This window comes from Chlorocebus sabaeus, chromosome 10, assembly GCF_047675955.1.
Source record: "Chlorocebus sabaeus isolate Y175 chromosome 10, mChlSab1.0.hap1, whole genome shotgun sequence".
Lineage (NCBI taxonomy): Eukaryota > Metazoa > Chordata > Mammalia > Primates > Cercopithecidae > Chlorocebus > Chlorocebus sabaeus.
This window is the reverse complement of record NC_132913.1, coordinates 103,485,989-103,508,798: the sequence shown is the minus strand read 5'-3', so window position 1 is coordinate 103,508,798 and position 22,810 is coordinate 103,485,989. Positions and strand designations below refer to the sequence as shown.

The window sequence follows — 22,810 nt, the reverse complement described above, 5'->3', positions numbered from 1 at the left end:
ACAGGTGTGAGCCACCACACCTAGCTTTGCATCAGTCTTGAAATGTAATTTTTTTTTTTTTTAAGGAAAAGGATGTCTTTCCCACAACAATAAAAATGAAAATACCTAGTAGTAAACTTACCGCTAAATGAAAAACAAAAAAAAAATCACCTGCCTCCTTAGGGCAGTAGGTGGTGCATCAGTTTCATAAATGAAAAAACAAAACAAAACACAAAAAGTCCCTTTTTCTGAGGAGCAGCACAAAGACCGGAATAAAATAACTAGGGGCATATAATATTCCTTCATGGGGAGAACCAATTTTATTAAAAAGTCAGGTTTCCCTAAATTAATTTATAAATTTAATATCTTTTGGGAATTTAACAGGCTGATTCTATCAAAAATATTTATGCAAAAATTGCCAAAAATGTTTTGAAAATGAATAATGAGAGGATTACCCTTCATGGTGTAATGAAACTATGAAACTGTATATATTTATGTACTGTGTATTTACATACTATAAAACTATATTTATTTACAGCATCTGGTGCTGGTAAAGAAAAATATTAAAAATAGTAGAACAGAACAGATTCTTGAATTGGAACCATATATGGGAGTTTCTGGAGTCAAAGTAGCATTTCAATCTGTAAGGAAAGCACAAAACACTTAGCAAAGTGTTGGGGGGATTTGGCCGTTTAGTAATAAATTAGACTCCCTATCTTGTATTATATACAAAATAACTTTCAGATTTACTAAATTGCTAAATATAAAAGCAAACCCATGAAACTCTTCAAAAGAGTTATCATGCCTAGAACTAGCTTTTATTATCAGTTTGATGAATGTCTTTCCAGAAATGTACTATGCGTGCATTAAACATTTGTATTTGTTGAGTTTTTTTTTTTTTTTTTTTTTTTTTTTTTTTTGTGGCGGAGTCTCACTCTGTGGCCCAGGCTGGAGTGCAGTGGCCGGATCTCAGCTCACTGCAAGCTCCGCCTCCCGGGTTTACGCCATTCTCCTGCCTCAGCCTCCCGAGTAGCTGGGACTACAGGCGCCCGCCACCTCGCCCGGCTAGTTTTTTGTATTTTTTAGTAGAGACGGGGTTTCACCGGGTTAGCCAGGATGGTCTCCATCTCATGACCTCGTGATCCGCCCGTCTCGGCCTTCCAAAGTGCTGGGACTACAGGCTTGAGCCACCGCGCCCGGCCTTTTTTTATGAGACGGAGTTACACTCTTGTTGCCCAGGCTGGAGTGTGGTGGCACAATCTTGACTCACCACAACCTCTGCCTCCCAGGTTCAAGCAATTCTCCTGCCTCAGCCTCCTGAGTAGCTGGGATTACAGGCATACGCCACCACGCCTGGCTAGTTTTGTAAAGATGGGATTTCTCCATGTTGGTGAGACTGGTCTTGAACTCCTGACCTCAGGTGATCTGCCCACCTCACCCTCCCAAAGTGCTGGGATTACAGGCATGAGCTACCACGCCTGGCCTATTTTTTGACTTTTTAATGAAAACAGGATCTTCCTTTATGTTATTTTCTGCAACTTGTTATGGATATACTATAATATAATCAAGTCCCATTATGATTTGCATTCTATTTACATTTTTGTTCTTGTGGTAGTTCTGCATTGAACATTATGAATATAATCATGTAGTCTTGTGTGAGGGAATATGTTTCTAGAAACAGAGTTCCTGAACCAAAATAGGCTTGCATTATATTTTGTAAGATACTGTTAAATCAAACATTTGATGAGCCAAGGTCTTTGGATTTGTATTCTGAAAACTAAGAGTAATTTTGAATGAATTTTAATCAAGGGAATTATATTACATTTTTATTTTGGATAGAATACTTTGTTTAGGAGGCTAGGCGTAGTGGCTCTCACCTGTAATCGCAACAGTTTGGGAGCCTGAGGCAGGCGGATCACTTGAGGGCAGGAGTTCAAGATCAGCCTGGCCAACATGGTGAAACCCTATCTCTACTAAAAAATACAAAAATTACCCAGGCGTGGTGGTGCGTGCTTGTGGTCCCAGTTACTCGGGAGGCTGAAGCAGGACAGTTGCTTGAACCCAGGACATGGAGGTTGCAGTGAGCAGAGACTGCGCCATGCACTCCTGCCTGGGTGACAGAGTCAGACTCCTTGTGAAAAAAAAGAAAAACAACATATATATATATATATATATATATATATATATATATGTATATATTTATGTGGCTTATGTTGTCTATATTTGCTGCATTAAAAATTAAAACCAAAATTTAAGAAATATTTATGAATTCATTTAAAAATGATAATAAAGCAGTACATGTTAACATAACATTTAATCAAAAATAGCTACATTTAAGAAAAGAAACAAGAAAACCATTATTTATTTATTTTTTTGGGGTCAAGCAATTCTCCTGCCTCAGCCTCCTGAGTAGCTGGGATTAACAGGCATGCTTCAGCATGCCTGGCTAATTTTTGTATTTTTAGTAGAGACAGAGTTTCACTAAGTTGGCCAGGCTGGTTCAAACTCTGACCTCAGGCGATCCACCTGCCTCGGCCTCCCGAAGTTCTGGGATTACAGGCCTGAGCCACTGCCCCTGGCCGGCTTTTTGTGTTTTTGAGGGGGTGTGCTGTACAGAGCGTTAGAGGTCATGATTACTTGGGTGAGATGGTTGTTGTCTGGCTGGCATTTCAGAAAGGAGCTCATTGGAGCAAGCCTCTTTTAGATGGGCGGACTTTAACGAACATGTTCATTGGCTGAGTTGTCACTACTGGATCAAACAGGGTTAAAACCAGCTCCGTTGCTTGTTACCATGTCTCAGTACAATCTGCCTTTTCACAGCAATGTGGGACCTTTTAAATAGGGAATTCTGTGCCAGCCCTGTCCAATAGAAATACAATAATAGCCACATTTGTAATTTTAAACTTTCCAGGAGCCACATAAAGAGGTGAGATTAATTTTAATAATATATTTGATTTAGCTAATACATCCAAAACTGTCATTTCAACATGTAATCAACATCAGAAATTGAGATTATTTTCTTCACCCTTTGGAGCCTTCAGGATTAATGAGATATTTTACATTATTTTTCCCATACTAAGCCTTCAAAATCCAATGTGTGTTCCACACTTACGGCACATCTCAATTTGGACCAGCCATATTGAAAGTGTTTGAGTAGGCAGCTATGGCTAGTGGCCTCATTTTAGATAGTGCAGCTCTGTACTAGCTGCTGGGAATACAAGGATGGAGAGAAGGCTTGGCTGCTCTCCAAGCTCTTAGGGTCTCAAGGAGGTATAGCCTTGTAAATGTAGGACCAGGACTGGGATGAGGCAAGCAAGGCATGGACACAAAATGTAAGGACCCACTCCCTCTCAGGGAAGATTTTGCACTTGTGCAAACCTGAGAGTGAATGCCTCTTTAAATCTTGCACCTTTGACACCTTATTTGCCTCACGCTAATCCTGGCCCTGCCTGAGGTTCTTTTAAACTGCAGATTCTGGGACCCCCAACCCCAGGGTTTACATTTGCTATGATCCTGGAAGGATCTAGGAATCTGGAGTTTCAGGAAGCCTCCCTAGTGATTCTGATGCAGGTGTTTTGGATCATCACTGTTTAAGAAACTCTGCTTCTTCCCACAGCCTCAAATGAGAGCTCCTTTACAATCAGTGAAATAACTTCCTTCTGATTGGGTTGGGAGTAGATGGTGCATAACCCATCAGTTCCCTATTTGAATTTTTAAGGAGTGCAGTGGGAGTCTGAAGTGCCTTTGGGTTTGTTTTTGAAATGGAGTCTCACTCTGTCACCCAAGCTGGTATGTAGTGGTGCAGTCTCAGCTCACTGCAACGTCCTAGGCCCAAGCAATCCTCCCACCTCAGCCTTGTAAGGACCTGGGACCACAGTGCTTAAAACTTTAAATACCACAGTGTTTAAAAAAAGAAAGAAGAAAACCATTATTTATTTATTTATTTATTTTTCTGGTTCCAGCAATTCTCCTGCCTCAGCCTCCTGAGTAGCTGGATTAACAGGCATGCACCAGCATGCCCGGCTAATTTTTAGCCACTGCGCCTGGCTAAGTTTTTGAAGTTCGTCTTGTAGAGAGCTCCTTTGAGTGTGTGTTGCTGGGCTTTTGGCCTCACAGGACCACAGACTGAACAAACCAGAATGCTAGTTTATTGCTAAACAGACACGTCGGCTGTTTCAGGGACCAACATATAAAAGACCATGAGGTAGTGATGGAAAAGGGGGTTGCGAAGGACAATGAAAGGCATGGAAGGAAGTGAGTTGGTTGACATGGGAAAGAGCAGGGCTGAAGCACTGAGTCGACTTATGGCTTCTTCACGTCGTGTAGCTTGCTTGACGCTGTCTAAGGCTCCCTCATACCTTGCCACCTTTACCCTAGTCACCTACCTGATTTCGGTGATGCTCAGGTAGAAAGGGAAGTTGTAGGAAAAGGAAGTTGTCTATGTGCTGTGAGGTTGTGGTGCACATGCACACACTGTTGGATTCACGTTACGGTCATGTGCTTTGAGATGTCTTTACTAGGGAATGTGAAGTGGTTGGAAATGGGGAGTATGTGCTTTTACCTATTCACGTGTGTGTTTCTGCTTCCAGGTCTCCTCTGTGGTCTGCTTCCTACTGTCTCCTGCAGCTTCCTTCATCACTGGACAGTCGGTGGATGTGGATGGGGGCCAGTGCCTCTACACTCACTCGTATGAGGTACCAGGTGAGCAGCTGAGGAATGAGCAGTCACCAGCTTTATGCTGTGTCATGTTCAGGAGTTTAAAATTTATTATAAGTAGTTATTTAAGACAGGGTGTTCTCTTATAGAACTTGAGAGATGAGGGTGTTCTCTTATAGAACATCAAAATGTACAAAATGTTTATATTCATGTTGTGATTTTTTAATGAAATATTCCTAGTCACAGAGAATATCTCCCTATCTTTATTATAGAACTTAGCTTTTTATATATGCATAGGTTGGTGGAATTTGAACCCTGAGAAATAGTCTCAATATGAGTATATGTTTCTAAAGATGAGATAGAAAAGAGGCAAGAGCATGCTATAGTTTTAAAGATTTAATTCCATTTTGTTCCTCCAATAAATGGCTTACATATCTGAGCAGAAGAATCAGGCCTGCTAGGTGGGGTGGGGTGCTATGGTGCTATTTTGTACTGTCTTTGAGATGTATATTGAATGAAGCCATATGAAATTTCTGTATTCATCATTTTTGATGTACAAAAAACAGAAATATGGCTGGGCGCGGTGGCTCATACCTGTAATCCCAGCACTTTGGGAGGCTGAGGCGGGTGGATCATTTGAGGTCAGGAATTTGAGACCAGCCTGGCCAAGATGGTGAAACCCCATGGCTACTAAAAATATAAAAAACAATTAGTTGAGCATGTTGGCGGGCACCTGTAGTCTCAGCTGCTTGGGAGGCCGAGGCAGGAGAATCGTTTGAACTTGGGAGGCGGAGATTGCAGTGAGCCAAGATCATGCCACTGCACTCCAGCTTGTGCGACAGAGCAAGACTCTCTCAAAAACAAAACAAAACAAAGCAAAACAACAAACAAAAAACAAACCAGAAGTTTTATAAGTTTCAATCAGATATTGATATTACATGCAAATACCTTTATATGTGTGTGTGTGTGTGTGTGTGTGTGTGTGTGTGTATCTCATGATTAGACAACAGAACTTTGGGATTTGAAGGGTCCTAAAAGATCACGAAGTCTAGTATCCTAGTTTAATAAACATCAAAACAAATCCACAGAAGTTAAAAGGTTTGTCCAACCTAATAACTCTAAATCACTCCAAAAATGTAGTAAAGGATATAAAATGCAAATGTATTGAACTTCTGTTCCTAAAGATAATTAAGTGACTAGTAGCAAATTAACATGTGGTTGATGTAACCCAGATGAATTTGAATTTCATATCAAGGACCCAGGTTCTACCTACTCTTTCAGGTACTGACAGTCTGATGAAGGCTTAAGGCCTTTTTTTGCATTAATAAATGACTGGTATATCTGAGAGGTGAGCAAAAACTGAAACTGGTTTTCCTCTGCTCCCACAACACAACAACCATTAGCACAGAAGACTTCTGTGTCCGGTTGTTTGGGGTTATTTCCCCCACACACCAAGCAAGCAAGCAGTTCTGCAGCAGACCCCGGCTGGGCGTCCTCTCATTCAGTTCTGACAATGGAGATAGGGTCCGATCCCACAGGCTGACAATGGAGATAGGGTCCGATCCCACAGGCTGAGGGTCAGTCCCACAAGATGCCCCCTGCTGCAGACACCGTCGCAAGTCTGGGCCTCCAAAGCTTCTGACTGACTAGCTTCAAGTTGGGGTTCCCATGACCCCCTCCTTGGGTTGGAGTAATTTGCTAGAGCACCTCACACAACTCAGGAAAACACTTCGATTTACTGGTTTATTATAAAGGATATTACAGGAGATACAGCCGAAGAGGTGCACAGGGCAAAGCATGTGAGAAGGAGCACGTAGCTTCTGTGTCCTTTTCGGCCCCACCACCAGCGAGGAACCTCCATGTGTTCAACTATCTGGAAGGTCTTGAACCCAGTCCTTTTGGGTTTTTATGGAGGCTTCATTACATAGGCATGGTTGATTAAACCATCGGCCCTTGGTGATGAACTTAACCTTCAGCCCCTCTTACCTCCCCAGAGGTTGTGGGGTGGGTATGGGCTGAAGGTCCCAACCCTGTAATCATGCCTTGGTCTGTCTGGTGACCAGCCCCTACACTGAAGCTAACTAGGGGCTGCCAGCCGTCAGTCAATCATTAACATATAAGAACACACCACTTTGGAGAGTCTAAGGATATTAGGAGTTGTATGCAGGAAATGGGGTTGAAGACCAAATGTATATTTCATAATATCACGGTATTAGAACTTTAATTTTACTTATTATTTTCCCCTCCCACGTGTACTTCATTACTAGTAGCATCAATGTGGTGATGTCCATAAGATGCTGTGGTTTGAAGCGTCTTGGTTGGAAAGAAGAAACACCTGCCTAGTTTTGCTGTATTGTTTTCTGAAGGAATTCCAAGTAGTGAGGGTGGAGAGAATCTTTCCGCTTCTCTCACAGTAGAATTCAGTCACTATTTCTTATGGTAGGTTGCACTGTTTTTCCTTTAGAAGGGCAAGAAATTTCAAATAGCTGCTTCCTTAGGCCTTGAGTGAAATGATTTTCTTTTGTAATTCTAACACTTTTTTTTATCATTAAAAATTTTTTTTAAGTTTTTGAGGAAAGCAGCTACATCTATCTTTTAAGAATATACTGCCCCCCGAAAAATGAGTGAGAGTATTCAGCCTTTCATTATGGTGTTTTCTTTTTAGATTGGCAGCTCCAACGTGAGAATGCCTAAGATAGAAACTTGGCTCTACCCTTATGAGCTGTATGATTGTGAGAAAGTTAATTTCTATAAGCCTCCATTTTTTTCCTATAAGCAGGGACACATACAGTATTTATTTCATAGAGCTGTTGGGAGGATTAAGTTAGATAATGCACTTTTTTTTTGTTCTTTTTTGAGACAGAGTCTCACTCTTGTCACCCAGGCTGGAGTGCAGTAACATGATGTCGGCTCACTGCAACCTCTGCCTCCCAGGTTCAAGCGATTCTCCTGCTTCAGCGTCCAGAGTAGCTGGGATTACAGGCGCCCGACACCACGCCCCACTAATTTTTTTGTAGTTTTAGTAGAGACGGGGTTTCACCATGTTGGCCAGGCTAGTCTCAAACTCCTGACCTCAGGTGATCCGCCTGCCTCGGCCTCCCAAAGTCCTGGGATTACAGGCGTGAGCCACTGTGGCCGGCCTTAGGTAATGCACATTTAAAGCCCTATGTCAGGGGCTGGGCACCATGGCTCACACCTGTACTCTCAGCAGTTTGGGGGGCCAAGGTGGGCCAATTGCTTGATCCCAGGAGTTCGAGACCAGCCTGGGCAACCTGGCAAAACTCCGTCTCAACAAAACATTTAAAAAATTAGTCAGGCGTGGTGGCATGTGCCTGTAGTTCCAGCTACTTGGGAGGCTTAGGTGGGAGGATCACTGGAGCCTGGGAAGTAGAGGCTGCAGTGAGCCATGATCACATCACTGCACTCCAGGCTGGGTGACAGAGCAAGACCTTGTCTCAAAAAATAAAAATAAAAATAAAAAAATAAAGTCTTTTGTCGAATTGGATGGTTTTAGTCACAACTCAAAATGGGCTAATCAGTAAAGGAATTCGCTGGCTCACATAACTGAAAAACAGGTAAGACTTGACTCAGGAGCTCACTGATCTCATCAAAGACAATTATTCCCCGTTTCCTGTTTTTGCTTCCATGGTGTTGGCTCTGTCTTAAGGCAGGCTGTCCTCATTGCAGGATGGCTGCCTGCTGTTTCTGTGTGTAAGGCTGCATACTTCCGTGTTCCTACCCAGATGGACAGAGAGAGGGCTGGGGGAGTGACTTTGTTCCAGAATTTCTAGCAACATGCTGAGATCCACTCTAGATTAGATCAGCTTATGCAAATGTCCATTTCCAACCAATAACCATAGCAGGGTTATAGTGCACTGATTGACTTAGCTTAGACCTCATGCCTTGGTGCCAAGCTTCCCCGGCGCCTTCTAGATCCTTAAATGGAAACAAGCTGTTGGAAAGAAGAGATGGGGACCTGGATGCTGGAGAGGCAACTAACAGTGCCCGGTACAAAGTAAGGACACTATTTTTAAATTGTTATTATTAAGGAGACACTATTTCTTGACGATCCATAGTATGCCAAGCAATGCACACATGGTGTCATGTTTAACCCTCACAACTTTAAAAGGTAGATATTGGTATATCCTTTAATAGAGGAGAAAACTGAGGCTCAGAAAGAGTCATGCCCCCAAATTCAGGAAAGCTAACACATGGCGGACCTGAGATTCAAACTGAAGTCTTTTCTCAAACGTGTGCCCTAAGGATTTCTTTTTTGGTGCTGAAAAAATGTGTGAACCAGGGAAATTCACAAGAGGATTTGCTAGGATCAAAGAGGACAAATGAGATTTGCAAGTGACAGGAGGTTTTCCACTTCTTTAACAGATCATGACAACTGGCCCGAGGGAGCAGGGGACCTTTCTGTTGTCAAAAGGATGAAGGCGTCTTTTAAGGACAAAGCTAAGCTCTGAGCGGAGGAAACAAGGTGTCCTCCATCTCCCAGTGCCTTCACATCTCGAGGATATGCTTCTGTACTTTTTAAAAGCTTATAGTTGGTATGGAAAACATTTTTCTGATTTTTAAATGTTATTAATTATATCTATTGAAAGACTATTCCTGAAATATATACACTCTTATGTCCCAATAAGCCTGTGATTTAAAAATGTTTACATAACAGAAATTAACATATTTTAATGAATTTGCTTTGTATTTCTAAGAACAGTATTTGAAAGATGGAATAATTTTAAATCAATAATAATTCTAGGCATCATGAACTCCCAGAAGATTTTATTATTTAATTGTAAAGGTGGAGGCCAGGAGCCATGGCTCACACCTGTAATTCCAGCACTTTGGGAAGCTGAGGCGGGCGGGTCACTGGAGATCAGGAGTTCAAGACCAGGCTGGCCAACATGGTAAAACCCTGTTTCTACTAAAAAACAACAACAACAACAACAAAACACAAATTAGCCGGGTGTGGTGGCGCACACTTGTTGTCCCAGCTACTTGGGAGGCTGAGGCAGGAGGATTGCTTGACCCCGGGAGGCAGAGGTTTTAGAGAGCTGAGATTGTGCTACTGCAGTCCAGCCTGGGTTACAGAGTGGGACTGCATCTTAAAAAGAAAAACCCCAAAAACAAAACAAAACAAAAAAATCATAAGGTAGAAAATAAATCTAAATTGTATCATAATTATGATTATTACAATTAAAATTATATAATGACTTATTTTTGGTGGCAAATACTTTTGGAACAATAAAGCCTTATGGTAATTATTGATGTGTAGTTTCTTTTGTTCATGAAGTCAAATTTGTATAAATTCTGTTAATTCAAAGAAAAAGCTTTATGTGATTTATTTTTGGCAGTGCCTGATTTGTGTCTTGATTTTCTGTCCAAAGTATTTCCTTTTCTCATGCATCTCCTTCTATAGGCAAAAACAAAATTTCAATTGTATGCAAATGTAGGGTTCCATATTCTGCCTTCCGTGGCTCCAGTCTGATAGTTAGACCCTAATTTAAGAAATGCCTTTAGCAGCTTGAGTATGTTCATTCTTTGTCTTAATCAAAGTTCTTTCAAGTGTCTGAGGTGAAGTAGCTATTTTATTTTCTTTATCATTAACACTCATCTTATTTGTTTGTTTATTTTTGAGATGGAGTATCACTCTGTCACCCAGGCTGGAGTGCAGTTGAGCAGTCTCAGCTCACTGCAACCTCCGCCTCCTGGGTTCAAGCGATTTTCCTGCTTCAGCCTCCTGAGTAGCTGGGATTACAGGTGTGCACCGCCATGCCTGGCCAGTTTTTGTATTTTTAGTAGAGATGGTGTTTCACCATATTGGCCAGGCTGGTCTTGATCTCCTGACCTTACGTGATCCGCCTGCTTTGGCCTCCCAAATTGCTGGGATTACAGGTGTAGGCCACTGTGCCCAGCCTATCATTAACACTCATTTTAAAGTGTATGATTTACCAAGCTCTGGGGTTTGGGACCCAGAATCTGCAGCTTCCTTGTGCTCCCCAGCAGGGCTAGCATTAGGGAGAGGCTAATGAGGTGCCCAGGGTGCAGCATTTAAGGAGGTATTCTCCATTGTCAGGTTTGTGCCAGTGCAGAATCGCCCTTGAGAGCGTGTCCTTAAATTTTGTGCTCATACTAATAATGTGGGAAGATCAGAAAGCTTTCTTTTCCTCCCCGACAGCACTTTAACGGTGGCCTTCTGGAACCGATAATATTATAAAAACTGAGAATTACAAAGTGTGTTCAAGGGCAAAGTGGCCCTAATACAGGTTGGTGGAGAAGATGGAAAAGACAGGGCTTGCTTTCACATGACCTGTGTTGTTGACTGCCACTGACTCCTTAAATCTCCATAGCGTTGCCATTTATTTCTGCTTAAGGCACGGAACCTGCCTATGTAGCACTAAACTTAGGTATAACTCCTTATTAGAGCTTCTTCTTAGACTATCACGGGACAGTGGTCATTACCTATATTTTAGAATTATGAATTTATTATCCAGGACTCTTGTATACCTCATAATAGTATCCTGTCAATAATATTCTTTTACAACTACACTTAGTAAATTTTGTTGTAGAGTGAGTGTTCTTGAATAGGCTTAATAATTTGGAGCTCCTCCTATGTATTTAGCATTATGCTAGGAGTCAGACATGCAATGATGAAAAAATATACATGGATCCTGCCCTTACTGAGCTTACAGTAGAGAGAGAGTAAGAGAGAGAGAGAGAGAGAGAGAGCGAGAGAGAGCACGAGTGCTATAAAGGATAAGGCCATGATGCCCATGGCGTACAACTGAAAGAAAGGGACATCCAGAAAACAACATGAAAACAATTCTATATTTATGTAAAAAGAGTTTGTTGATAAAGATGACCCTTGTGAACATTATCCCTCCCCACACACTAATCCTATGGCTTGTGGCTTATGTTAGTTCAGGTCCTGTGAAAAGCAGGTGCCCAGACATAATGAGATTTGCATGACACTTATTGGGCACCAGGTCTGTGGAGGATAAAGACAGGGAGCCAGAGAAGGCAGCGCTGGCCTTCAGACCATGCTGCAAGGCTGACCCCTGTCAAAGAGAGGGGAGAGAGGATTGGGCAGGAGGCATCTCAGATTGCAGCTAAGTGATGCTTTCTTAAGACAGGCTTGCTGAAAGTATGCATTCACATTTCCAGTGGCCCACAGGAATACCAACAGGCCCTCAATGGGTCACATGGATTCCACCTGTATCGCTCCCTGTCCCTACTGTGTAAAAGTAACTCTATCTCCTCCTGCCGGTGCCTGGACAAAGGGAGTTCAGAGTGTTCCGGCATCAGTCCCGGCATGTCCCGGCATCAGTCATAGTTTGTAGCTCACTGGGACCTTATGTCCCCTGGCAAGAGCCTCCCTCTTTGGGACCAGGATTTCCGGTGCTGCTATTCTCCTTAAATCCTGCAGCAGATCACTGGGAATGATGGAATGCAGGGCCACTCCTGCATTCCGGATCCCAGACATGGTCCCAAACCTACTAGGGACATGCACCCTTGAAGTCAGCACTCCATCCTGGCCCTTCAGCCGGGTCTTGGTTGTTGAAGCCCTCTGTGAGGCTGGCTGCCTATGGGTGGTGCAGAGTGTGGACGGACAGTGGTTCCACAACCAGGGGCTCACTCTTTCATGTCCTTCACTGGGAAGTGAGTCACCTGATTGGATGCTATATTGGATCCTATGGACCAGGCTTTCTATAGCCCCCAGATAGTCATGGTGTCTGAGTCCCTGCAGGCAGGAAAGGCAAACTCTTGCCTGGAAGAGGAATCTATCACTATGAGGAGTGACGAGAAACCACACGGCAATTTGAACAGGGACAGTTAAAAGTGAAGAGTGATTATCACAGCAGATTGGAGTAGTGTAGGACTGGCCAGCAGGAAGTAAAAAGAACTTGAACATGAGAATAGCAGAAATCAGGAGTAGCCTGCACTACTAGGGCCAAGACTGAGAGCTCAAAGAAGAGCCCTGGCCGGCACGGTGACTGATGCCTGGAATCCCGGCACTTTGGGAGGCTGAGGAGGGTGGCTCACCTGAGGTCAGGAGTTTGAGACCAGCCTGGCCAACATGGTGAAACCCCATCTCTACTAAAAATACAAAAAATTACCCAGGCCGGTGGCAGGCATGTGTAGTCCCAGCTACTAGTGAAGCTGAGGCAGGAGAATCTCTTGAACCTGCAGTGATCCAAGGTTGCAGCGAGCCAAGATTGCGCCACTGCACTCCAGCCTGGGCGACAGAGTAAGACCCTGCCTTTAAAAAAAAAAAAAAAAGAAAAGAGCCCTCCACAGCACCCCTGGAGCTGACACCCAGATTGAGTAGGGAGGGCATGGCTGTGGCTGAGTGGAAGGCAGAGAAGTCACTGTGGTGCTCTCCTGGTGGAACTTGCTAGAGACCTGCCCTCTGGGGTCCTGGGGAAAACTGCACAGAGAGGTGTCCAAGCAGAGGCCTCTGATGCAAAACTCCCCGAGGGAGGTACTGGGAAGCTGGTGCTGCTTAGCACTCCTGCGGAGCAGTCTGCACTGCGTGGGTCAGGAAGCAAAACCCTCTTTCTCCTCCAATGTCTCTCCATCACTCTCTCCTGACAAAGCGTCAGAGCCCACTGGCCCAGGGAAACAACTTACAGGGCCCAGATCCATTTTCACGGAACGGAGAAGCAGTACATCTGGAGCCAGCCGCTTGTCGACTGGCCATCCTGTGGCCCCTTGGTGTTCTTAAGGAGCAGTGCCACTTCAGGGCTCAGCAATGGTCTGTGTTGCAGGAAGGTTGGACGTTCAGAGGCAGCAACAGCTCTGTTGACCTCGGTTAACGGGGAGTCCATGCTAAAGCGCTGTCTGTAGCCTCCCTCCATCCCTGTGCCTGTCACACCAGTTCTGGGCTGGCCAGTGATGAAGGCCAGCTATCAATCGGCCGAGTCTTCTTGGCTGCTTGGTGGTTCTCGCCTCTTCCGTGAGGATTCCATTCTAGGGGCATTAACGAGGGAGGCGGAAATGACCCTCCCCTGGAGCACCCACTCCCCTGGGCTCCTCTGTAGGCCTCTACCCCAGTCCTTATTTCCTGGCCACTGTATATATTCTCATCTCGGGCCACTTTTCATTCCCTTGTAGATACCAGTTGCTCCCTCGTACGCAGCCCATTAGAAAGCTTTTCCATCTCCACCATCACGGGGCCACTCCTGAATAGTCCTATCATGAAGTTCTGTCAGCTGTGAAGGAGAGAAGGAAGGGAATTGGGTTGGAAAAAAAAATCACAGACTGCAGTACAGTCCAAGAAAGGGAGGACTAGGCGGATGGGAAGTTCTCAAGCCAAAGTCACCCCTAGGAGCCGCCCTTGTCCCAAGGGAACAGCCTAGATGGACAGCAGGACTGTGCTTGTCATGGGCCAGGAGCAGCCCGAGGGGGAAGGCAGTGGTGGATGGAGAGGGACAGCAGCTGGGGCCCACAGCCAGTGGATTTTGTTTCCCGTAGCAGGAAGTCTACGGCGTTTCTTTTCATGGCTGCCACTTGGCTATTCTGCAACTGTAAAACTTCTCTATTGATCTCATTCAGTTTTTAACACGACCTGGGGCTTGGCTCAAAGCAGTGCCACCTTGTGGTTAGTTGTGGAACACCAGCCTCTCTGGGCAGTGGCTTCTTAGGATTCAAGAGGTGGCTACAAAGCTTCAACTTGAGCTTTAGTTTCTTCCTTTGGTATTTCTTCTGCACCCCTTGTTTACAAGGATTTCATTTCAGCAAAGGAGGCATCTATTGAAATAAGACCAACCAGCAGGAAGATTCTAAACCATATTCAAGAATGGTATACTACATCCAAACTAGCGATTATTGAGCCCAAACTGAATTATTTGGATGGGGGTAACATGGGGGAAAGTGAGCTGACAACACATAAAGGTACTGGGGAGAAACAGGACGGAGTTTTCACTGAGCCTGCCATAGTTTATGGTGGTTCATGAGTGTGGCAGAGAGAGTAGAAGACCAGGTCCCAAATAGAATATATGTTTGATGGTGCAAAGCTAGTGCCTTCTGACCTGGATTCTGCTCTGCAGGCCCTAGGAAGAACCCTGTCAGCCTCCCATGCTAGGTTAGCATTACCAGTGAGTCAGCTCTAGCATAAGCCAGTTGGGTAAATGGAGGGTTGCAAGAAATGGACAATGTCATCCAATTAGTCTGTAGCATTGTTGTACCTGAGTTCATATGCTTTGAGTGGGAAAATTATATCCAGTTGGTAAATTTGAAAAAAAACTCAAAGAAATCAGGAAAGCAAAAACAATATTCCTTGTTTCTCTTGCATATTTTGGACTATTTGGATTTTGTTTTCATTTGTCTGGACTGAGTTACAAGTTTAGTCAGAGTTTGTAGTTCTAAGTATGACTCAACAGAGTCAGCTTTTTCAAATGCAAATGATTATCATGGACTTAAATAGCAAGGATCTGAAGAAAAAGAGTCATTTCTGTAAGTGATTCACAGTAGATATAAGTCAGAATTTCTTACCCTGTAATTTTACCTTCTGCATGAAAAGCTGTCTACCAAAGGCTATTTTGTTAGTTGTCTTTGACTTCCTGTTCTCAGATGAACCAAGAAGAGAGGAACAGCCTATTTCTGGTTTTACTGAAGCCTTTTAAAAATTCTTGATGATTTAAGAAATACAAAAATACAGAGAAATAGAGAGGTTCCATTTGAGTTTATAGTGAAAGATGAGGAGGAAGATGAGGTCCTCAGAAGAAGGTAGGTAAGACTTGCTGGGAGATTTAGCTGTGAGACATCGAATCTGGATTGGGATTAATGGGATTGATTGTGAAGTGGAGGTAGGCTGGTATGGCCATTAGGGGAATTGGGGTAAATGAATGCTTTTATCCAATTCTTTCTTTTTTCCATTTTCTTTCTTTCTTTCTTTTTGTTTTTTTTTGAGACAGATTCTTGCTCTGTCACCCAGGCTGGAGTGCAGTGGTGTGATCGTGGCTCACTGCAACCTCCACCTCCCAGGTTCAAGTGATTCTCGTGCCTCAGTCTCCCAAGGATTACAGGCATGTGCCACCACACCCAGCTAATTTTTATATTTTTAGTAGAGATGGAGGTTTCACCATGTTGGCCAGGCTGGTCTCAAATGATCTCCCCGCCTCAGCCTCCCAAAGTGCTGGGATTACAGGGGTGAGCCACTGTGTCTGGCTACCTTGTGGTTTTTGGGCTACTATTCTTCAAAGTTAAGTTTCTCTTAGGGAGCTTCTAACTCTACTGGGTAATAGTGGTGAAGTGGTGGTGGCACGGCATTATTTGTTTAAAGATACTTTAATTCACATATTTTTTAGCTTCCAGCAAGTATATTCACACCATTGTTTTGTCTTTCTCTCACCAAATACCAAATGTATTACAGCAGAATATTCCTATCCCACTTTTCACATTTTACCAATAAGCGAAGAATGATTTCATCAAGTATCTTTGAATTGTTTGGAGTGTGCCTTTGCAAACAGATAATTATTTTGGACACCCTGAAATCTCTAAACATCATTTTTATTTCAAGAAACTTAAAAGAGTATATGATCATAATACTTCAAACTCCTTTCGATGGAAAATATTCTTGACATGTAGACAGAAGTTCTCTCTCATGTTTAAAGTACAGATTTACGTAATTTGGCTCTCCAGAGCCTACTGCATGGATAGGATGCTTGATTTTAAGTACAGATAGTTTTACCTGATTTGCCTTGTGTGATTTAAGTTTGCTCTGAAGACAGAGTAACAACATTTTAATAATTCCAAGTTATTAAAAAATTAAGGTTCTTATAGTAGAGGATTAATTTTCATAAAGTGGGCTGTTCCCAGGGATTTTTGGGTTTGATTGTGTGTGTGTGTGTGTGTGTGTGTGTGTGTGTGTGTGTGTGTATGTTTTACCCCATTTCATTTAATTGAGGTGAAAACGACATAGTATAAAAATTAACCAGTTTAGCCAGTTGCGGGGGCTCAAACCTGTAATCCCAGCACTTTGTGAGGCAGAGGTGGGTGGACTGCTTGAGCTCAGGATTTCAAGACCAGCCTGGGCAACATGGTGAAACCCCATCTCTACAAAAAATACAAAAATTAGCCAGGCATGGTGGCGCATGCCTGTAGTCCCAGCTACTCAGGAGGGTGAGACGGGAGGATCGCTTGAACCTGGGAAGGTTGCAGTGAGCTGAGATCGTGCCACTGCACTCCAGCCTGGGCAACAGAGCGAGACTCCATCTCAAAATAAATAAATAAACAAATAAAATAAAATTAACCATTTTAAAACGAATGATCCAGTGGCATTTAGTATATTCACAATGTTGTGTAATCATCATCTTGTCTAGTTTCAAAACTTTTTCATCATCCCAAGAAGAAACTCGATACATATTGAGCAGTTGCTCTTCATATTCCATCCCCCTCCCCTGCCCCCAGCAGCCACCAGCTGGAGTTATGTCTCTCTCTATGGATATTTAATGTATATTGAATCATATAATGTGTAACCTTTTGTGTCTGGCTTTTTTCACTTATCATAATGTTTTTGAGGGTCATCCACGTTGCCACATATGTCAGTACATCTAGGGAAGAGCTTTCATCACGTTTATGTGGGTGAGATTGCTTCTACTTGTGAACAACTTTCTGAAATTTATTTCTAGAATGTTCTCTCCGAAGGGCCGAAGGCTTAAGTGATCATGCCTGGAGGACTTAATCTTATGTTAAAGAAATCTGATAAAAGAATTCCTGGCATTTTGAGAGGAAGGAAATCCTGAGCTTGTGTGACTGCCCACAGGGATGGATTTTGGTGCAGGGATTGCCGGGCAGTGGCTGCTGAGATTGGTGGGCCCTAGATCCTCCCTCTGGAAGGAAGAAGCTGCTGGAAGTGTTGCCAGCCACGGCCCTAGCTGTCAGCCCACATCTGGGACAGCCTCCGCTGAACAGGGCTGCCTTGGCCAGGGCCATGTTCCCTTCCCCAGTAGTCCTCATCCGAAGACTGATGGTCATGGAGGGGACAGAGAGGGCCGGTTCTCGCTCACCGACTCAGAACAGCTCTAAATTTTCATTCTGTCTTTAGAGCTCCCCGTAGGGTTGACTGAGGCCCAATCAGTTCCTTCGTGCCCTTCTTTTCCCCAGGTGTTGGTTCCATGCGCACTTATAATAAAACTGTGTGCTAAATTCTCTCACAGTTAGCTTTCCTGGGAAGCTGATCGGCAGTACCAGATTTCCTGCCAGTTACAGAGAAGGAAGGAAGGTCTGCACCTCCTCTAAGCTGAGAAGCTTTGCTCTTTGGCTGCTGCACTGTCTGTGGGTAGTAGAGGTCTTCTCTCCTAGTTTTACGATTTTTCCCCGTCGAGATCTTTAAATCAACCTCTTCTGGGTATCAGTGGGGCGGCAGCTAAGGATTTTGCCTTTGTTAATAAGTTTTGCATTCCTACAAAACCATTCTCCTATGTTGCCATAGGAGAAAACATAAACATTAAAATGAGATGTGCATTTTCATACCTTCTCTTGCTTTTCAGGGATGTCATAGTGCCAGGAATCATGAAAGGAATACTCAAATTTTGAGTCAAACTGTTATGCCAGTGCATCTTTATAATACGTTTTCTTTCTTTTTTTTGAGACAGTCTTGCTCCATTGCCCAGGCTGGAGTGCAATTGCGTGATCTCGGCTCACTGTAATCTCTGCCTCCCGGGTTCAAGCAATTCTTCTGCCTCAGTCTCCCAAGTAGCTGGGATTGCAGGGGTGGGCCACCATGCCCAGGTGATTTTTTTTGTTTGTTTGTATTTTTAGTAGAGATGGGGTTTTGCTGTGTTGGCCAACCTGGTCTCGAACTCCTAACCTCAGGTGATCCACCTGCCTCGGCCTCCCAAAATGCTGGGATTACAGGCATGATCCACCACACCCAGCCAATACATTTGCTATAGGCAAGAAACCACATTTGTTTAACAACAACTGGACAGGTTCTGCTCTCCCTTGGACTGAGGAGTACTTGTGATAAGTCATTTGGCCTAGGGACAAAAGAGAGGGCACTGGGCCTCCTTTTTTTGTAATTTTTTGTTTTTTTTCCTTTCAGACTGAGACTCACTCTGTCGCCCAGGCTGGAGTGCAGTGGTACGATCTTTCCTCACTGCAACCTCTGCTTCCTGGGTTCAAGCAATTCTCCTGCCTCAGCCTCCTGAGTAGCTGGGATTATAGGCGCCCGCCACCACGCCCGGCTAATTTTTGTATTTTTAGTAGAGATGAGATTTTGCCATGTTAGCCAGGCTGGTCTTGAACTCCTGACCTCAGGTGATCTGCCCGCCTCAGCCTCCCAAAGTGCTGGGATTACAAGCCTGAGCTAACGTGCCTGGCCACCACCTGGTCTTCTTACAGGGTAGGTAGGAAAGATGTGTGCTATAGGGAGGGGTGGCTCAGTTTAAATTCCCTACCTGAAGTGACAAGGCCTTTCTAAATTGAAAACAGCTCATGGAGAGAAGACCCTGCAAGGCTCGGCATGGGAAGGGAGAGAAGCGCTTAGAGGCGGACAGTTTCAACCCTACAAAGTGGTTCAAAGGATACCCACGCATATGCTTGAAAGGGCCCTCTACTTTTGTCAAGGAAAATATCTACTATTAAGCATTTATCAATTGGAGAGGCTGGCCAGGTGTGGTGGCTCACACCTGTAATCCCAGCACTTTGGGAGGCCAAGGTGGGCAGATCACTTCAGGTCAGGAGTTTGAGACCAGCCTGGCCAACATGGTGAAATCCTGTCTCTACTAAATATATAAAAATTAGCTGGCCATGGTGGTGGGCATGGTGGTGGGCACCTGTAATCCCAGCTGCTCAGGAGGCTGGTGCAGGAGAATCGCTTCAATCCGGGAGGCAGAGGTTGCAGTGAGATGAGATTGTGCCACTGCACTCCAGCCTGGGCAACAGAGAGAGACTCTGACACTGACACACACACACACACACACAAACACACACACTGAGACAGAGAGAGAGAAATAAAATGTAAAAACAAAAAGTTTTAATGGTTCATTTAAATTGCTTCCTTTGTATTATTTAAGAAATATATCTAGTGGCTTATACATTTTTCCCATAGTTTTCAGGCTAATCAAATACCAGTGCTTAATAAGATGAAATGAAATAGTAATACAATAATCAATGCTATTTGGCACATGGTAGCCAAGAAAAGAGAGGACTTACTTATTGCTCAATTTCGCAGTGCCCCAACAGGTTTAGAGTTTAGTTTACAGCTAGTTTAAATCTCCCACTTAAATATTACTATGTCCCTGTAAGCTCTAGGCTCATAAGGCATTGTGGCCACAGCAGCTTTCCATCTGTTGAGTAAAAGAAAGCTTCCGAACCTGTTTGAGATCCTTAGCCGCATCTCCAGAGACTGCAGTGAATTTACAATTGGAAGCCAGGAGGTGGCAGCACAGAGGATTATAGGAAGGTTTGTAAATAACCTTTGTAGGGAAGTCTAAGGTTTGTATATAACCTTTGTGGGGAAGTCTACCTGCTGTCTTTACTTTTGTAGAACTTGTCCGGGAGAGTTGCAGGGTTCCGGCCTGTCGATGTATCTCCTGAGTGTTGTGGAGAAAGAAACCATATAAAGGAATGGCGAACTAAAAACCCACAGGCATAAATCGGTTATCTTTAACACTCAGATGGGGAAGGATCCGGGCTTCAAGTTGAGGCAAGCCTTTGGTGGGCTTTGATGGCAAATGTGAATGATGCTCAGCTTTTCTCCTACTACAGTTTTTGATGCATATTTTCTCCTATTTTGTAACTTTGAGTCACCTTGCATATAGCAAGTGCTTAATAAATGCTTCTTAGAAACTCTGCTTCTGCTTTTTAAGAGTTTAATTGAATTAGGAAGTACACCCATGATAGCTGGGTCCAGGCTTATGTTTAATTTTGGTTAGGTTTAATATGGAGAGACTTTGGAGAACACAGAAAACTTGGAATTGTAGGGGGCTTGTCTTCCGGAGGTAGGAAGAGGTTGAATTCCAAATCTCATCTCCGGGGCTGAGACTTGAGACTGTTCCGGACATCTGGAAAGTGTTTGTTATGGCAGGAGAATTAGCTGTGACAACAGAGTTCAATATAAGAGTATAGTTAGAGATGGAGATATAATTAAAGTGGGAATATTGTTAGATGTAGCAGTATAATTAACCATGGGAGTCTAGTTAGAGATGACAATGTAGCTAGCTATAAGAATCTACTTAGAGATGGCAGCATAGTTAATCATAGGAAAGATGGGGGTGAGGTAGGGAAGAAGATATGGTAGAAACCGAAGGATGGGTGACTGAAGGCACAGATGAACACAGAACATTTGAGTTTCACAATTTTCTACTTTTGGCTCTGGGTAGTACACTAAGGATAAGTACTGTTGTTGTTATTTTTTTTCGAGATAGAGTTTTGCTCTTGTCACCCAGTCTGGAACACAGTGGCACGATCTCAGCTCACTGCAACCTCCACCTCCCAAGTTCAAGTAATTCTCCTGTCTCAGCCTCCTGAGTAGCTGGGATTAAGGTGCCAGCCAGCCACCACACTCAGCTAATTTTTCTAATTTTTGTGTTTTTAGCAGAGACGGGATTTCACCATGTTGGCCAGGCTGGCCTTGAACTCCTGACCTCAGGTGATCCACCTGCGTTGGCCTTCCAACGTGTTGGGAGTATAGGCATGAGGCAGCACCCCCGGCCAAGTACTGTTTATTTTTCTTCTTTGCATTGCAGAAGAGGTTGAGCACAGTGCCATGCTTACACAGTTCATAATAAATACTTGTTGAGTCGAATCGTTTCAGATGGTCACAGTTGCCTATGGAAGGTGATGGGGTTGGATCTGACTAAAGTATGAATACTTAACAATAATTGCAGCTAACGTTTACACAGTGCTTCCCATTTCCCATGAAACTGTACTAAGGGCTTTCTGTGTATTATTTCACCCAATCCTGACAGCAGCCACAGGGAGGCACTGTTATGCCAAAGGCCATACTCTAAACAACCCTGCCAGTGGTTCATAAATTTGACATGCCTCAGAATTCCCAAGCCTCTGGAGCTTGGGAGCCTTTTAAAAATGCAGATTTGGCCGGGTACAGTGGTTCACACCTGTAATCCCAGCACTTTGGGAGGCCGAGGTGGGTGGATCGCCTGAGCTCAGGAGTTCGAGACCAGCCCGGGCAACATGGTGAAACTCTGTCTCTACAAACAAACAAACAAACAAACAAAAACCAAAATATTAGCTGGTTGTTGTCGTGCATGCCTGTGGTCCCAGCTACTCGGGAGGCTGAGATTGGAGAATTGCTTGAGCGCAGGAGGTAGAGGTTGCAGTGAGCCGAGATCGTACCGCTGTACTCCATTCTGGGTGACAGACTGAGACCGCATCTCAAAAAAGCCCAAAAAGCCCGAGAAATAGTATAAAACACAGATTCTTGGACCCTACCAAAGAACATCAATTCAGATGATGTCAAATAGGGCCCAGGAATCTGGAGTTTGAATAAGCATCCTTAGGGATCCTAGTGCAGGTCTTTAGGGTCATCGCTCTGTGAGAAACTCTGCTTCTGCCAACAGTCTCAGATGAGAGTCCCTTTACACTCAGTGAAATCATTTCTCTCTGTCTGTTTGGTTTGGGGGTAGATGTTGGTGAGGTCACCAGTTTTCTATCTGAATTTTTAAGGGACGCAGTGGGAGTCTGACGTTACTCTTGCAGAGAACTCCTGTAGTGTGTTTTGTGGGGCTTTGGCCCCACAGGACTATTCCCTGTGGGGTCCTTTCTGTCCATTCTAGATGGTGGTCCTCCTTGGATATACACACCCTGCTTGAAACAGTGCATTGGCAGCTGCCATTACCAAGAGTAGTGGATGTTTTCTCTGGCCCTGCCAGGATCCATTCCCCTTTTTGTGTTTCCAGTTGATTTTCCTTTGGAAACGAGACCTTTCCCACTCTTAGCCCTTTCCTGTCTCCCCAGTTCCTCTTCACTTGAGCTCTGCAAGGGTGTGCATGAGACTGGAACCTGCTGCAGAGATGTATTTCCTCCCTCCGACCAGAGCAATTGGTTCTATTTGGGCCCAGGAAAGTCAAGGCTGGGCCTGTTGACCAACTGTCTGGGAAGGAGCTATCCTCTTTCTGCTAAGATCACTAACAGAAAAGAGGGTGCAATTCAGGCCTAGTGGGGCCTGAGAATGCCATAACTTAGAGCTCAGAGATGAAAAGAG

The 22,810-nt window shown here is 44.0% G+C and overlaps 1 protein-coding gene across 2 annotated transcripts in view; it reads left to right on the top strand.

The window, feature by feature from the left end:
• Positions 1-9,902, top strand: part of PECR (peroxisomal trans-2-enoyl-CoA reductase) — a 41,005-nt gene extending 31,103 nt beyond the window's left edge. For both annotated transcript variants that reach the window (XM_007966192.3, XM_038001553.2), the window contains exons 7-8: positions 4,569-4,680; positions 9,019-9,902. In XM_007966192.3, the coding sequence (XP_007964383.3) occupies positions 4,569-4,680; positions 9,019-9,104 (198 nt within the window). In that variant the 3' untranslated portion in view covers positions 9,105-9,902. The remainder of the gene's footprint in view (positions 1-4,568; positions 4,681-9,018) is intronic.
• The last annotated feature ends 12,908 nt before the right edge of the window (positions 9,903-22,810 follow it).